General features: G+C 40.4%; 1 protein-coding gene across 1 annotated transcript in view; it reads right to left on the bottom strand.

The window, feature by feature from the left end:
• LOC135463465 (structural maintenance of chromosomes flexible hinge domain-containing protein 1-like) overlaps positions 1-19,197 on the bottom strand; it is a 70,091-nt gene that overhangs the window by 6,888 nt on the left and 44,006 nt on the right. The window contains 7 exon segments of the mRNA XM_064740723.1: positions 734-822; positions 3,224-3,325; positions 4,231-4,350; positions 6,459-6,544; positions 8,567-8,686; positions 17,908-18,141; positions 18,682-18,814. Of these exon segments, the coding sequence (XP_064596793.1) occupies positions 734-822; positions 3,224-3,325; positions 4,231-4,350; positions 6,459-6,544; positions 8,567-8,686; positions 17,908-18,141; positions 18,682-18,814 (884 nt within the window).

Raw genomic sequence — 19,197 nt, 5'->3', positions numbered from 1 at the left:
GATTTCACTTATATGACTACAGCCAGCCTTAGGGTGGGACAATGACACAAGAGTCAATGCCTTGAAATACCTTAACACGTCACTCGTCCTGACTGATATACATAATGTACATGTAAGTCAGGTACAAAAACTGAGGGGAAAATAGGTGAAAACTTGAGAATATTCAACTGTAAAAAGAAGTACTTTCAAAGTTTTAGACACATGTTAAACTGAAGACTCTAAAATAAGCATGGCCCAATTCCAAAAAGGCAGTATAAGTCTGATTTGTTAACATTTAATACGTTATTTTCAGACATACAAATACACTTCAAAATTTCCACTTCCTGGGCCATAAATTTTGTATCTTATTTAAGTTTTAAAACTTTATGCCAAGTTCTAAGTACAGAGGAAGAAAATGTATCAGCGTTACCAATTACCCTAATTCCTCAACCTTTTCACATGCACTATCTTTCAGCACAATTTATACACAGATTTAATTTGATTTTGGGGACAAAACTACACCGTTTGGATTGGTCAATTTCAGGACTTCACAAAAAGTCTAATTTTATTAGTCTACACAAAATCATGCCCTCAGAATATATACATGTTAAAAGATTGAAGAATTACAGCCTTTGGTCTTGAATGCTGTCATACTATGGGTTTGAATGCCATGAGACTGAATCCTGATGTCCAGCTTATGAAGCAATTTATTCCATCATGTAAATTTATACGCGGAAGTCTCCAGATAACTCACTTCCTCCAGTCGGGTAGATTTCTCTTGTAAATGGAATCAAGGGGAAGAACTTGCTGCCTGCCAGCTGTCTGGTGGTAGATCTCTTTTGCCTGGAGGTAAAAATGTTCATATCAGTATAGACCAAAAGGCATTTTCAAATATAATGTAGATACAGCTTTATGAATAGTCAATATTAGCCAAATATTCACAGATATGAGTATTTATAAGTACAATTAAATTAACAATTAACAATGTATTAGAAAAATATTATTTGAGATGGAGCAAAAGATGGAAATTAAAGTCAACTTTTCACTTTCACTGATGAAGACAACAGCCAGAGAACAAATCTGTTGCTTTAACGTAATTCTTAATTACGTTATGAATTAACCATACACAGGAAACAAGCTCCAGAACACACATGCAAGACACCTGGGAGCAGTGAGAGGGATGCATGCATATATCCATGGATGTTTGGAAGCAGTGAGAGGGATGCATGCATACATCCATGGATGTTTGGAAGCAGTGAGAGGGATGGGTGCATATATCCATGGATGCTTGGAAGCAGTGAGAGGGATGGGTGCATATATCCATGGATGTTTGGAAGCAGTGAGAGGGATGGGTGCATATATCCATGGATGTTTGGAAGCAGTGAGAGGGATGGGTGCATATATCCATGGATGTTTGGAAGCAGTGAGAGGGATGCATGCATACATCCATGGATGTTTGGAAGCAGTGAGAGGGATGGGTGCATATATCCATGGATGTTTGGAAGCAGTGAGAGGGATGGGTGCATACATCCATGGATGTTTGGAAACAGTGAGAGGGATGGGTGCATATATCCATGGATGCTTGGAAGCAGTGAGAGGGATGGGTGCATATATCCATGGCTGTTTGGAAACAGTTACAGGGATGCATGCATACATCCTTGGATGTTTGGAAACAGTGAGAGGGATGAATACATATATCCATGGATGCTTGGAAGCAGTGAGAGGAATGGGTGCATATATCCATGGATGTTTAGAAACAGTGAGAGGGATGCATGCATATATCCATGGATGTTTGGAAACAGTGAGAGGGATGCATACATATATCTATGGATGTTTGGAAACAGTGAGAGGGATGGGTGCATATATCCATGGATGTTTGGAAACAGTGAGAGGGATGCACGCATATATCCATGGATACTTGGAAGCAGTGAGAGGGATGGGTGCATATATCCATGGATGTTTGGAAACAGTGAGAAGGATGAATGCATATATCCATGGATGTTTGGAAACAGTTAGAGGGATGCATGCATACATCCTTGGATGTTTGGAAACAGTGAGAGGGATGAATACATATATCCATGAATACTGGGAAGCAGTGAGAGGGATGGGTGCATATATCCATGGATGTTTGGAAACAGTGAGAGGGATGCGTGCATATATCGATGGATACTTGGAAGCAGTGAGAGGGATAGGTGCATATATCCATGGATGTTTGGAAAGAGTGAGAGAAATGCATACATATATCCATGGATGTTTGGAAAGAGTGAGAGGGATGGGTGCATATATCCATGGATGTTTGGAAACAGTGAGAGGAATAGGTGCATATATCCATGGATACTTGCAAGCAGTGAGAGAAATGCATACATATATCCATGGATGTTTGGAAAGAGTGAGAGGGATGCATACATATATCCATGGATACTGGGAAGCAGTGAGAGGGATGGGTGCATATATCCATGGATGTTTGGAAACAGTGAGAGGGATGGGTGCATATATCCATGGATGTTTGGAAACAGTGAGAGGGATGGGTGCATATATCCATGGATGTTTGGAAACAGTGAGAGGGATGGATGCATATATCCATGGATGTTTAGAAACAGTGAGAGGGATGCACACATATATCTATGGATGTTTGGAAGCAGTGAGAGGGATGGGTGCATATATCCATGGATGTTTAGAAACAGTGAGAGGGATGCATACATATATCCATGGATGTTTGGAAAGAGTGAGAGGGATGCGTGCATATATCCTTGGATGTTTTCTCAGTGGTAATCTTATTGCTCAATGCCACCTTGTTATGCTGTTATTTAAAACCTGTCCCAGTCGATAACTTATGTCATTCAACTAAAGATGTACCCCTTTTAATAGCCCGAGTTTTTCATTTCTGACCTTTTTTTTTTTTTAGTTTCATGTGACCTACACTGTGTCACTTAGCACATGGAAGCATCATACTAAAAACAATTAACAGGCCCGTGGATCACAAAGTGATCTTTATAGACTTCAAAATTATAGAAGTCAAAATTTCTAATCACTTTAAAATTGTTATTTCTGATGTACCAAGGTCAAAATATTCCTTGACAATGTAAATTCTGGATGAGTTATTATACAACAAATATTAGCTAAAATAATGGAATGGAACACACCTAATGTAGAGATTAAAACTTTGACTCAAGTCTAAGACTGCGAGATCTGATCATCAGTCTAGGAAGAAAACAGTGACAGCATGTGTGGTTTTTTTCCCTACCTTTTTCGTTGTGCTGGTGACCACACAGTCCATGTCCGCGGACATGTGCCAGGACAGAACATGCGCTATTGAGGCGTCAGCTACATTTGCCAAGTGACTGATCTGAAACAACAACAACAGCAATACAGACACCAGCTAATGTTAGAAACGTCCAGTAGCCTAAAATCAGATTTTAAAAAAATATGACATTTTGATTGAACAGCTTTTCACTGATCTCCTGATCTACAATGGTAATCTTCCCAAAATTTCCTAGATAAACCCAAATTGACGATAAATGAAAATGACGCTAAATGATTTACTGGTGTCATTTAAGACCCAAGCTTAATACAACTGCACACATTATTTTGCTACACCCCATAGAATGTCTCAAAATACTGGCTCCAGAGGCAGTTGAAAAGTCGAAAAATTGTGAATGCTACTTAATGACCAGTGTATTAAGTGCTATAATGGATGTGCACATGAACAGACGGACAGACAGACAGAAGGTAAGTATTCTTGACATCGCCCATGGATATATCAGGATGAAGGATAGAAACCGTTGTCACAAGACAGACGTGGTACATGTATGGATATATGCTTCCAGATTTAATAACTTTAATAACAATGTTTCATTCATATAATTTATTTATTTATTTGACTTGTAATTTACACTGTACTGAAGAATATTTCATTTCTACGACGGCGGCCAGCATTATGGCAGGATGAAACCTGGCAGAGCGCGGGGGAAATCCACGACCATCTGCAAACTGCTGACAGAGCTTCCAACATATTCATATGACAAGGAGTCGTCATTAGGTGTGGGTACATACATACTGTTGCACGTATGCTTCTTGTGGCAGGGCGAAAACATGCCACCAAAGTGCTGCTGCCACTGAAGGGATCACATCAAAGACACCAGTCACATTATCCTGACAATGGCTCACCTAGTCCTGTTTCCTTTCTCTAATCCACTTAGGTACCCACTTTGTACAACCAAAATGTTGTCTACCTTGACATTGATTTGTTACCTTTCCAATGACCTCTGAGGAAGCCATTGCTGGAGTCAGTCCACACTTCCTGCGTGGCTGCTCTAGCATCTCTTGTTTCTCCCGGGCCCTAGTCTTGATCAGATTCTCCACATTCTGGGACTGCAAAACAGACATAAATGTATCTAGGAGCAAACAAATGGCTGTGGCTTCATGCTAAGTCAGCATGTTTTTTGTTTGTTTGTGAGACCTATGAGTGCAAGACAAAGTCCAATATAAAACATTATCCGACATCAGACAAAATACCCAGGCTTCACTGAACAGCAATGATGATGTGTACTATTCCTGTTTACTGCAACCAAGACCACAAACACCTCCCTTTGATCAGATGTGAAAACACGGGGCTGATGAGGCAATTCACTGGCTTATAGAATCTGAGCTAGCAGACGGACGTCCATTAATGCACATACAGCCATGTGCCCGGTGAAATGTATATTTATTTTATTTATTTGATTGGTGTTTTACTTACATGACGGTGGCCAGCATTATGGGGTGAGAAACCTGGGGGAAACCCATGACCATCCGCAGGTTGCTGCCAGACCTTCCCACTTACGGCCGGAAAGGAAGCCAGCATGAGCTGGACTTGAACTCACAGCGACCGCATTGGTAAGAGGCTCCTGGGTCATTACGCTGTGCTAGCGTGCTAACTGACTGAGGTGAAATGTAATTTTCATGAGATCGCTTTGGACTTTGCTACTAAGCCATTTCAGTAAATCCATGTAGTCATGTATTTCAGTGGTCTACGCAACACATCTAACCGATTTACAGCGAGCAGAATTGCCAAAACATCAGGTGGTCGGATTGGGTCTCCGCTGTGATCGTCGCGTCTCCTAAACAATGTTGAAACTTCAAAGACCATACCCGGAGCTATGTGGAAGGCTGAGATTAGCCATGATATCAATACATCTCAGCCGTTTATATTTGAATACTCAATAGGTTATAGTTTGGCACCTACTCCTCTAGAATTTCCACATAATCCAAGCTATTGTTAGATCTTCAAGGTCTAAACTGGTAAGGTGTGATCACAAGTCCTGATAAAAGCAAACTGATTGAAAATGGATTTTCTTACTCCAACAAGGGGAAACCTGTAAAGCTGAACATAATCGCACTAAGTCGGAGCAGTGAAGTGTTGTATTTATATTTGTAAATCACCTTCTAAGATGCACACAGATATTTATTTCGATTTCGACTAGACACATACTCATCACTCAGCATACATGAGATGTGCATTCTAACAGCTGCATGTTCAGTGAAGACTAAGTGTGTGTACTGATCACTTCACAGGTATGTACAATTACGTAAACACACCTGAGACCCCCCACTGCCCCTCAAGCTGTGTCTAATTACCAAGAATAACAACTAGACACAAGAAATCATGGGATACACTTTTTAAAATCATCGGCTACATTCTACATTATTTACTGTATATGACAGTGACCATGGTCACAGCATGATACCTAAACAGACCTGAGAAAATGCATGAATGAGAAGTGTTCACTGCCCAGCAAGATTTAAGACCACAATTTCATTGTTCACTAGTTTATAGTGGCTTGCAGGTGTTTTTCTTTTCATTTCATACTCCGCTTTCACTAAAGTATGGGAAAAAGTTCATTTTTATAGTTAAGAGATATGAATTTCCATTTTATTAAAAACACTGGATAAAAACTTACTAGAAATATATCAGATCTACTGAATGCTCCACAGAGGTTAGATTTTATGTCAGTTTCAGAATGCATCCTCTGAAAGGAGCTTTATGCGAGCCTGATAATAATGACGCATTTACCACCATTTTGCAACATTTATATTATTTATTTATTTATTTGATTGGCGTTTTTACTCTGTACTGATTTTTTCTTTTTTTTTTTTGATTGGTGCTTTATGCCGTACTCAAGAATATTTCACTTATACGATGACGGCCAGCATTATGGTGGGTGGAAACCAGACAGAGCCCGGGGGAAAACCCACGACCATCCGCCGGTTGCTACAAGACCTTCTCACGAAGGGGCGGAGAGGAAACCAGCATGAGCTGGTCTTGAACTCACAGCGACCGCATTGGTGAGAGGCTTCTGGGTCACTACGCTGCGCTAGCGCACTAACCGACTGAGCAATGTACTGAAGAATATTTCACTTACATCACAGCGGCCAGCATTATAGAGGGAGGAAACCAGGCAGAGCAGATTTAACAAACTGGACTCCTGAACAAAACTTACTGTATTTAACTGTGAAGCTGAAATGCCATGTTTCCGTAGTTCTGCCTTCAGCCTTTGTTCTTCTTGACTAGCGTCATGGACAGAAACTAAGACGAAAAGAAAATTCACCATTTTTGGTTGCCTTCTTCCATCTTTAACAACATTTGTGGAGCCTGAGAGAGAATCAGTCTTTTGCTTTTCGTGCACTACTTGTACAACTGCAATCAGTTTTATGGGCGAGGTAAACAGCAGGGCACGAAACAAAAGAAACTGATACATAAAAAAAAAAAATGAAATACATTTTTCCTGGCAAAAGGTTAGGTCAATAGATTCCATATGAAACCTTTACATTGACGTAACAGTGCAGGTAATATGGGTGATATGAAACTGGAGATTCCACATGAAACTTTTTCATTCACGTAACAGTGCAGGTAATATGGGTGATATGTCACTGGAGATTCCATATGAAACCTTTTCATTGACGTAACAGTGCAGGTAATATGGGTGATATGAAACTGGAGATTCCATATGAAACTTTTTCATTCACGTAACAGTGCAGGTAATATGGGTGATATGTCACTGGAGATTCCACATGAAACTTTTTATTCACGTAACAGTGCAGGTAATATGGGTGATATGACACTGGAGATTCCATATGAAACCTTTTCATTCACATAACAGTGCAGGTAATATGGGTGATATGACACTGGAGATTCCACATGAAACTTTTTCATTCACATAACAGTGCAGGTAATATGGGTGATATGACACTGGAATTCCATATGAAACCTTTGACCTTTGCCAGGTACTAGGCCATCACTTTAAAGCTGAGCCAGCAAGAGACTTGAGTCTGACCTCACTAGTCGTCACACAGGCTACATAAAGGTGAAAAGGTGCTCTAAAACTGGAGATTCCATATGAGACCTTCAACCTTTGCCAGGTACCAGACAAATCACTTTAAAGCTGAGCCAGCAAGAGACTTGAGTCTGACCTCATTGGTCGTCCAACAGGCTACATAAAGGTGAGGTGTTCTAAAACTGGAGATTCCATACTAAACCTTTGACCTTTGCCAGGTACTAGGCCATCACTTTAAAGCTGAGCCAGCAAGAGACTTGAGTCTGACCTCATTGGTCGTCCAACACGCTACATAAAGGTGAGAAGATGTTCTAAAACTGGAGATTCCACACTAAACCTTTGACCTTTGCCAGGTACCAGACAAATCACTTAAAAGCTGATAAAGTGAGAGCGTCAAACAGGCTACATAAAGGTGAGAAGGTGTTCTAAAACTGGAGATTCCATACTAAACCTTTGACCTTTGCCAGGTACAAGACAAATTACTTTAAAGCTGAGCCAGCAAGAGACTTGAGTCTGACCTCATTGGTTGTCCAACACGCTACATAAAGGTGAGAAGGTGTTCTAAAACTGGAGATTCCATACTAAACCTTTGACCTTTGCCAGGTACCAGACAAATCACTTTAAAGCTGAGCCAGTGAGAGAGTCCAACAGGCTACATAACGGTGAGAAGAACTTTTATCTAAATGAGCAAGTGAAGGCCATCCTGAATTGGATGTTGCTTTTGACAAAATTTTCAGTCATATCAGAACAGTGTCTATCCAGTAAAGGGACAGTTTCAATGCTGCCTCACTGAAATATCCCAGGACACAAAAATTTACAGGTTCAGTCATAAAAACAAAACGTAAAGCTGGCTAGTGACAGAGTGGTCAAATACAAAAACCTTACCAGTTTCGCTGCCAAAACCCGACCACCATAAATTCTGCCACTGCCAGCAAATTTTGTACAAAAATCTTGAACATCTCCAGCTTGAATGGGGTCACAGTGATAAGGCAGGAAGTGATGTCAGAAAAAAAAACTCCAGCTAATTCAACCTTTCTCTCTATTTACATCTGATACACATGCATTCTCTAAAATTATCTAAAGTGTGCACATGATACGAACAGACACCTGAAACAATTTAATTGACGAACGTTTATTAAAGGTCTGCAGGAGGACATCATTGAGGAGGCTAAGCCAAAACAAGCCGACGTTCCTCTCAAAGGCTCTAAAAGTCAGGCTTGCCTATTGGTGGCAGTGATGTACAGTGAGCGTAGGAAGCAGAGAAAAACCCTTACTTTTAAGTTCCATGATGAGCTGATCTGTGGTGTCAAACAGGGACTTGTAAGTCTTGAGCGCAGTCTGTAAGCTGTCTCGCTCTTTGGAAAGTGCTGCCATCTGGGTTTGCTTCCTGGCATCTGAAACAACAACAGCGGAACAAATCTATGACTAATAATATATAATAATAATAATAATAATACTGTATTTTCTGAGGGAAATCAATTAGTACCTCATAAAAACTCTATAATTCTTAAATATCTTTGCCATCAGGTACCATATTTTGACACAAAAACACTTCATGAAGTTTATTTGTTTATTTACTGATTGGTATTTACAAAGCACTTAAGGATATTGCACTTTAATATGGGGGGAGGAAACAACACGGACCCCGGGGAAAACCCACGATTATCCGCAGGCTGCTACCAGACCTTCACATGTATGACGGTGTAAAAAAAAACACATAACAGATAAACAATTTAAGTTGTGATAAAGATCCGTTAAAGTGAGGTGGCTCTATTGATAAAATAAGAACATGAGGGACAAAGAGATCACAAAAAGGTGCGTAACTGTAGACACTTTTGGCAATCAGGATTCATTTTCTATAGGTCTTGGAGCCAATGGTAAGCATAACAGCATCAGTTTGAACGTTCCATTATGTAAAGTGTTTCGGATGGACAACGGATTCAACTGTTCTACGCCTAGCAATAACAGGGCCCATCATTATCCATGGGTGTGTAACTCATCAACTTTTTCAAGCACCAAACAACTTTTTTCTATGGAATTTAAGCATACAATTATTACGAAAATGTCGCTAAAAATAACTTGTTTGTGTCATTAAAGATGCAAGCTTAATTAAACTGTGCGAATTATTTCTCTACATCCCAGAGTTCTCTCAGAATGTTTCAAAATATTGGTTGCAGAGGTGTTTGGAAAGGATTGAAGAATTAGGGTACAGCACTTATTTGATTGGGATTTTTGTCTTGCACAAGGATATTTCACTTATATAATGACAGCCAGCATTGTAATTTATTGGGAGAAAACAGCGCTGAGTCTGGGCAAACACCTCACGACCATCTGCCAGTCACTGGCAAACTGTCCCACACGTGAACAGAGAGGACAACAGCATGAGCTGGACTAGAACTCACGGCCATCACAATGGTGAGAAGACGCTCCCGAGTCATTGTGTGCAGCATTATACAGCAGAAAGGCTGGTCGTGCTGGAGACGGAATCAATACAGGTGAACAGAAGGTACAAAGCCAGTGAGATGAATATTTAACGAGCCTACAGGTAAAGGATGTTAATTAAAACAGCTGTGTACGTGTAGGATAGCACTGGTATGTACACAATAATGAGGGTCACAAGGGTGGTCAGTTGAATTCGCCAATTCCAAGTTTGAGGAGAAAATGAAATAAAAACAGAATGACATTTAATTGGTCCACTCACACAATAGTAGATTTTATTGGTTCAATGGCCTTCTTTTAATAATACAATTTAATTAAATTCAACAAACTTTCAAGTTAATAATTCATTTACAATGGGGGGAGGCGGTAAAATCTACCCAGTAGGCTGCATTTAGAATGTGCAATGAACTAGATATACTGTACATGTATATGCATGTTTTAAACTAGAAAATGTTGAATTTCAGACAGCTTAAATATTCTGCAACAACCACTTAATATATATATTATTATGACATTCGACTTCTGGAAACAATTCTTGGGGAGAGCGGGGGCTCTAAGAGTGCCTCTGTCAAACCAAGTAATTAAGCCTATCAAATTTAATTTTTAATGACGCCTCTCACCTACCTACACGTATATCCTAGAGCCAGGATTGCTTGCCATACAGTTTTCCTGGCATATTTTGTAATTGCAACAATGCAATAATGCAACATGGTCAACTGATTAATACAATGTTTCAAGATAACAGAAGGAAGCCACAGTTTGTGTTCAAATGTCACTCCATGCTGTGTGTGTGGGACTCAGATAGTGGGTGCTTCTGGAATTCTTGCATCACAAAACTGCAGCAAAAATTTGGACGAATCTTTAGGAGTAGCACCAAGTGAAGAAGCCTGCTGAAGACTCAAGTTACAAGGAGTGTTTTGTTTCAGGCAGACAGGTTTGTCCATAAACTGGGTATGGAGGACTTCATCTTTCCACGTTCAGCACAGTGACTGGAATGCTTGGCTGACTCGTACTATGGTTAATCAAACCTGGGTTGTGGACGAATACAGCCAAGAATCAGCGCCCTCTGCCTATGTGTTACCAAAAATTGTCTTGTTTTAGACCAATTTATCGCAGAAAAAGAAAAATTTCTCCATTAGATGTCCTTGGTAAGGTGGCAGGACTTGGAATTTATCCACAAATGTAAGCCAGCTAAACATACTGCACTTTTATGTACGACTCCTGACAACAGAAATGGAAGTTTCCAAACTACGATCGTATCTCCTGAGAAACTTGTCCGGTTTGACTGAACTGGATATTTCCGGACAAGAGTTACGGTACTTGCCAGATGAGGTGTTGGAATGTTCTAAAACACAGGTGCTGAAATTTGCTAGAAACAAAATTCGCGAAATCCCAAAGTCTATTTCGTGTTTACGACAACTCAGAATTTTGGATGCCAGCACTAACTTTCTGACAAGTATTCCAGACACGATTGTTAACTTGTACGTTCTTAACAGAGTTAATCCTAGAAAACAACCGACTCACTGCTCTCCCCCTTAAACCTTGGATTGCTTAACCATTTGAAAAATTCTCAAACTTGGACAAAATGAATTGGAGAGCATCACCAATGAATCGGTTTTTTGGAGAGTCTTTCTTATCTTGATCTGCGAGGCAACAAACTGTGGTACCTGCCTTTTTCCATAGGAACCTTCATAAACTACGACATTTGAATCTCTCGGACAACATGTTTGAGCACCTGCCAATGCCCGTGTGTCGTATACGCTCTCTCCTTATTCTAAATCTCTGCGGAAATCAGCTTATCAGCTGGCACCTGATTTCGATAATCTAAGAAACCTTAAGGAGCTTAATTTGTCCTCCAATCATCTCAAGGTTGTCCCACCAGCCATCTGTGAGACCAAACAACTCCGTTACTTGAATCTGGCGGCTAATCAACTGAAGGAGCTTCCGCCGCAGTTGGGTAAGCTTACCAAACTCCAAGTGCTTCACGCTCAACAGAATTACCTGGAGTCTTTACCGGAAGACCTGAGCAGCCTGGCTTACCTAAATGTGTCGCAGAACAATCTGCACAACCTTCTCCGTGAGCGGGATGAAGAAACTGAAATACCTGAATGCCTCAAAGAATCTTCTGGAAAACACACCGATGGCACTGTTTAACTTGAGCAAACTGGAACACCTTAAGCTGAATGCCAACAGGATCACCTTCCTGTCGCAAGACATTGTCCTCTTGAAAAATCTGAAGACGTTAGACTTAGGAAACAATCGACTGACCAACCTGCCTCACGTCATTAACGAACTGGAACATCTGGACTTCTTCAATGTCAAAGGTAACAGTGTAAACCAGCGACTGCACCCAACTTTAGGAGAAGAAGGGCAAAGGAGGGAGGAAAGAACTGAAGATGGACAGGGGAGATCACTGAGAAGAAAGCCTCCCATTGGTTACTGTACAACACTGGCAATGACAAAAGATCACTACAAGAAGCGGTCAGGGGTTTATGACTTGGGACAATCCAGGACCCTTGGTCACCAGGCAGGTATGTGGACGCAAGACGAACTGCTTCAGGATGGGTTTTCCCCACAGCTTGTCAGCAATTCGCAAAGCTGTGTGATCACTGACAACAAAAATGCTGAAGCTGCAGAGATGACTTTGCCTGACCACTTATACATGTATGATCAGAACACAGACGAACGAGGGCACACCTCATGGGAACGTGCTGAAAACAAAGACAGCCATTCACAACGGAAAATCAGTGTCATGGGAGGCAACTCAGTGCACCAGCCTAACAAAAGCTTTTCAGTCAGACAGAAATTAAAAGCAGGCCAATTCTTGCAGAGAAACACTTTCTCTCAGAAGCAGATGGAAAATGGCCATAATCATCATGAAGAGACGTCATATCCAGAGCCAAATGACATGCCAGACTTTGACCACACATCCATGAACAAGGGCAGATCAGCTTCCATGGAATCTCTGTCAAGCACCGATTTCAAGCTTCTGGGAGTTTGCAGTCAGCTGGAAGCCATGTTAAACGAAGAACTTCTACACCCGGTGATGACACACCAAGATTCACTATCCAAAAGGTAATATTGAAATTAACTAATCTTCGCAACTGTTAAACAAACGCTTTGATACAAATTATGACTGATGCCACTGTCAACATATGCTTTAGTTTCTCTTTTTATTGAGGACAAGCTATTGGAAAGTTCTGATGAAAGAAGCACAGCTCAGCTTAGATGTCACCAACAATTTTCCCTTACTACTTTTTCTATACAGAACAGGAATAAAGTAAATGCTGTATTGTTTGTTTTGCTCACTTTATTGTTTAGTGTTCCTGGTAAAGGAATGTTTGTCCTGTGCTAGTGTTAGCATAGTATGTATTCCTAATTTTAAACACAGGGTTCGTGGTCAATTTACATTTCATTTTTCAATTAGGTGCAGTTAGTTGTCAAGGTACTTTTTTAGGAAAGTAAGAATATATATGTAGTACATTAAGCAGTGAATGGATGAATTGAGTTTAACGCTGTACGTAACATGCATTATTGGAGTCATACGGTGGTGGTGTCTTCTTGTGACGCAGTGTATTTAACTGTACGTAACATGCATTATTGGAGTCATACGGTGGTGGTGTCTTCTTGTGACAGTGTATTTAACTGTATGTAACATGCATTATTTCAGTCATATGGCAGTGGTGTCTTCTTGTGACACAGTGTATTTAACTGTACGTAACATGCATTATTGGAGTCATACGGTGGTGGTGTCTTCTTGTGACGCAGTGTATTTAACTGTATGTAACATGCATTATTGGAGTCATACAGTGGTGGGGTCTTCTTGTGACAGTGTATTTAACTGTATGTAACATGCATTATTTCAGTCATATGACGGTGATGTCTTCTTGTGACCCATGAATTTAACTGTATGTAACATGCATTATTTCAGTCATATGGCAGTGGTGTCTTCTTGTGACACAGTGAATTTAACCGTACGTAACATGCATTATTTCAGTCATATGACAGTGTTGTCCTCTCGTGACACAGTGAATTTAACAAGCATTATTTCAGTCATATGACGGTGGTGTCTTCTTGTGGCACAGTGAATTTAACTATACGTAACATGCATTATTTCAGTCATATGACAGTGGTGTATACTCATGACATGGTAAATTTAGTCGCCAAAGTGCTGCGGCCACTGAAGCATCTTCCTTATGACATCTGATTATGACCCCACTCATAGCTACAATGTAAGCTGATCAGGCCGACTGGCACAATATTCTGGAAGCACCTGATTAAAAATCTCTTTTCAAGGTGTTTTCAAGGATACCATACTATTTGTTCATTTTTCAACGTGATTCAAGGCCTTAAATTCCCGGTGGCAATTTTCATTGTTTTTCAAGGTTTTTAAGACAGCATACGAATCCTTTTAAAAAAACATTTAAGAAAGCAATGTTCTTCTCAAGCAAATGTTCGTACGTTCTTGCTTAGTTCATGAAACAAGACTGTGTAGGTGATGGCAAACACCTTCACCATAAACCTTGTAAGATGACAAGTGTCAACATTTGACTTCCACAAAATTAATTTTTATTTTATTAGTTTCAAGAAGAAAAGTATCATCAAATCATCGAATGGTCTCTGGCGTCTCACTCAGAAAGAGCCTCATAAAGACGTCAGCCACGAAGAGTTGTCTCCCTTACCCACTAGAAGGGTAAATGACACACTGCGTCTGCGATCAGCCACGCCATCACGAAGACGCCTCGTCCACGCTGACGTCTCACCACCGGCCCAAAGGCATCAACGAGAGGCTACATCAAAAAGACAGGCGTTTTCGCCACCTTTCCGGAGACCTGCCATTAACATGGAGATGTGGTGTCCGGAACCTTCCCACTCTCCTAATGGGCGGAGCCAAGGGCGTGAGCCTTCTCCTGGGTGGGGCTATTCCCCTCCCCCACAGCGTCGTCTTAATGCTGACCCACAACCTGACCTGCATCCCTATAGCCCCGCCCCTTCAGTATTATCAAGGTCAAACATAGACAGATTCATTCTCAGTCATCAAGGTCGAACCTGTATGTCCTCTGTTGACCCCAAGGTCATGGTGGTTGTACCCAAAAATGGAGCAGCCCGCCCAGCATACATTATGATGCAGGTATGAATTGAAATGAAAAAAAAAATCTTAACACACATTTCTATTTGCGACAGTACCACATTGTTTTACAGCATGGAAGGGGCAATCGTCAGTTCTAATATCGCGCGATACGTAGAATACAGAAAACTAATTAAACAGGATTAGATTATTGATCTTCTGAGCTGTGTTTTCAGGTAGATTTGGGTGTCCACTGTTAATGTTAGTTTTATCTAAAACTATATTAAGCATCGTTAAGCGAGTACAGGTATGTGTAAGAACTGAAAATTATTATTATTTAGCTTATTTCAACTACAAATGTACACGCAATTCATCAACAAAAGATAGCTGATTTTCTCAATATGATAAATGTAATCCCTGTCATTTTATCTCTTGTACTTATTTTGAAAGTTGGAGACGATTCCCAGTGAAACTTTGGAAGAGGGGAGGAAAGACCATGAGCTAATCTCAAACATCATCTCCTTAAGCCCATTGTTACACCTCACTACGTCCCACAACATTGACTGTCATGGGCAGGTTACCATGACGATCCCAATGCCCTCTGGTGGAAAGAAAGGGAAGCTCCACCTGCTCACAGTAAGAGCAGACAACTCTTGCATACCATGCACAGCTGGTTATCATATCAAGAATGGATATCTCACCTTACAAACTGGCCATGTTTCAGGGTGAGTACTACTTTTAAACAAAAATATTCTTATAAACAAAAAACTGTAGAAAAAATGTTTATTTTCTAAATTTTACAAAGACTTTTTCATAATTATGCCATAGATATATCCCAAAAGGTAGCTTATATGCTGAATTCAAAGACTGCCTACACTACAACATGTCTTCTTTAATATCCTGTTCTGTAGTGAGGCAGGTAAAACCTAAATTTTCCTGGTAGTGAAATTATGGACAGGTATATAAATACAATGTAGATGTAATCACTCCATAAGGTTAAGATTTGTTCCAACATTTCTTTTGTTTTCTGTTTTTTTTTCAGAAAAGTGCTTGTCTACACAAAGTCAAAGTGTAAATACAAGGCCTGCAAATCCATAGAGCAACTTTTACAATTTCACTACATCTGATTTCACTTCATGTTACCTAGAGATTAAAATGTGTTTGAGTATTCCTTCACATGTCTGGGAGTTTCCTCATCATCTCTATCCCCACATCTGAGGAAATTTCCTAGAGTTTGAATGCAGGTTACAGGATTTTTCCAGAGAAAGCAAAGACGTGATTGCATGAGAATTTTCCCAAACTGAAAGATCTGATCTCATCATTCTATTTGTATCTATTGTAAATGACCTTAACTAATAGCCAGGGCTAAGTGGCACAAATAGTGTTTCAAGGCTTATTTGCAAGGTAGGATATACTACCAGAAAGCTGGAAATCCGTGCACCAAAACTAAAATTTTACGACATTTACTTAAAACATGGCAATGAGCACTTGTCGGGCTTGTACCTATACTAGTGATAGAGTTTATATAATACTATGATTGTAATATTTTATGAAGTCACTACGCCATCCGCTTCAGATTTCTACAACATGTGTTTATGAGACTGATATGTCATGAAAAGTAAAAGTTGGGTCGAAAATAAAGGCAAAAAATGCAACTGGATTTCTACTGACTAATTTTTTATCTCAAGTCCATGGTATAGCCTCTTTATTAGTGTGGATGAGTAAATTTGCTGGATGTCTAGGTCTGTGTACGCTCTATCAGTTCATAATGAATCCATTTTTACATGCATCAGTGCACAGTCTATCATTTTTAAACTAATGCCAGTGTTTTGAGTGCATTACCCATATAAATGGTCCCTGACATACATTCATGGATTACAACTGCAATTGTATGGATTTCCTCAAGTCTGAGTAGATATCTCATATATCTATTTATTCATCTATTTATATATATGTGAGTCATTTCTTTGTGGTTGTGTTCTGTACTGTAATTTTTTGACCTTTTCGCACCTTTGCAAAGTGTTTATTCAAGCATATTCATGCAAAGTGTTTATTCAAGCATGTTCATGTAAAGTGTTTATTCAAGCATATTCATGCAAAGTGTTTATTCAAGCATATTCATGCAAAGTGTTTATTCAAGCATATTCATGCAAAGTGTTTATTCAAGCATATTCTGACGGCATTATTATAAAAACTCTGAAGCCCTGAAATTAGCCAACCCAACCAACATAGGTTTGTCTCAAAAATCGAAGTGAAAAAATGCATTAATAAATCACACCGAAAGTTGATCTTTCATATGCGAAAAAGTTGAGGCATTATGGTAGATAAATGCCCAGCGTAAACTACCTATATCATGACTCCCATATCATGCAGTGGCAGTGACCTTCACTGAATGTAAGACTGCTCAAAACAAGCACCTGCCAACCACTTACTGTGACCTAATTCATAATAGACAATCATCATTATACAAGAGAAATGGTGAGCAATGGTATCACCAGAGGTGGGACGGGGTTTTCTTATCGTGGTTCGGACTGACCACAGGTCAGCTGATATTTCCCTGAGTACAACTCTAAAGATCTGGACAGAGACTCACCGTTGTAGAAGAGAAACGGTATGACCAGCTATGGGACGGGGTTTTTCTTGTCATGGTTAGTACTGACCACAGTACAGGTCAGCTGATATTTCCCTGAGAACAACTCTACAGATCATGACAGAGACTCACCGTTGTAGAAGAGAAATGGTATGACCAGCTGTGGGACGGGGTTTTTCTTGTCGTGGTTAGTACTGACCACAGTACAGGTCAGCAGATACTTCCCTGAGAACAACTCTAAAGATCATGACAGAGACTCACCGTTGTAGAAGAGAAACGGTATGACCAGCTGTGGGACGAGGTTTTTCTTGTCGTGGTTAGGACTGACCACAGTACAGATCAGCTGATATTTCCCTGAGAACAACTCTAAAGATCATGACAGAGAGTCACCGTTGTAGAAGAGAAACGGTATGACCAGCTGTGGGACGGGGTTTTCTTATCGTGGTAAGTACTGACCACAGTACAGGTCAGCTGATATTTCCCTGAGTACAACTCTAAAGATCTGGACAGAGACTCACCGTTGTAGAAGAGAAACGGTATGACCAACTGTGGGACGGGGTTTTTCTTGTCGTGGTTAGGACTGACCACAGTACAGGTCAGCTGATATTTCCCTGAGAACAACTCTAAAGATCTGGACAGAGACTCACCGTTGTAGAAGAGAAACGGTACGACCAGAGGTGGGACAGGGTTTTTCTTGTCGTGGTTAGGACTGACCACAGTACAGGTCAGCTGATATTTCCCTGAGAACAACTCTAAAGATCATGACAGAGACTCACCGTTGTAGAAGAGAAACGGTATGACCAGAGGTGGGACGGGGTTTTTCTTGTCGTGGTTAGGACTGACCACAGTACAGGTCAGCTGATATTTCCCTGAGAACAACTCTACAGATCATGACAGAGACTCACCGTTGTAGAAGAGAAACGGTATGACCAGCTGTGGGACGGGGTTTTTCTTGTCGTGGTTAGTACTGACCACAGTACAGGTCAGCAGATACTTCCCGGAGAACAACTCTAAAGATCTGGACAGAGACTCACCGTTGTAGAAGAGAAACGGTATGACCAGCTGTGGGACAGGGTTTTTCTAGTCGTGGTTAGGACTGACCACAGTACAGGTCAGCAGATACTTCCCTGAGAACAACTCTAAAGATCTGGACAGAGACTCACCGTTGTAGAAGAGAAACGGTATGACCAGCTGTGGGACAGGGTTTTTCTTGTCGTGGTTAGGACTGACCACAGTACAGGTCAGCTGATATTTCCCTGAGAACAACTCTAAAGATCATGACAGAGACTCACCGTTGTAGAAGAGAAACGGTATGACCAGCTGTGGGACGGGGTTTTTCTTGTCGTGGTTAGGACTGACCACAGTACAGATCAGCTGATACTCCTCCCCATCTTTACCTGCAGAATTCTCCTGGATACAAACATTCTGAAAGCAAAACAAAGAACATAAAAAATTTCACCTTTAATCAAATTATTGCCACCAAGCTTGGGCTGTCAACCTCATCAAATCCCTACTACCCTAATACCTCAAACTTTTAGCATGTGAAAGAGAAACTTTCAGTGCAATTTATTCATATTTTTAACTTGATTTTGGAGACAAAACTACATTGGTTGAATTTGCGTATAATCTTATCACTCTACAGAGAAGAATCAGTTCAGAATATGTTTGAAAAAGACACCTTCCTAGTCTATTGACACCTGGTCACTCAGTAGAGCTAGACCCCGTGCTTTGCCAAGCCCCGTGCTTTGCCAAGCCCCACGATGGACAACTTCTAAAGCCATGGTGTATAATAGTCAATTTTACACAAA

This window comes from Liolophura sinensis, chromosome 3 (genome assembly GCF_032854445.1).
Source record: "Liolophura sinensis isolate JHLJ2023 chromosome 3, CUHK_Ljap_v2, whole genome shotgun sequence".
NCBI lineage: Eukaryota > Metazoa > Mollusca > Polyplacophora > Chitonida > Chitonidae > Liolophura > Liolophura sinensis.
The sequence above is the reverse complement of the archived record's forward strand: the minus strand, read 5'-3'. Positions and strand labels throughout refer to the sequence as shown.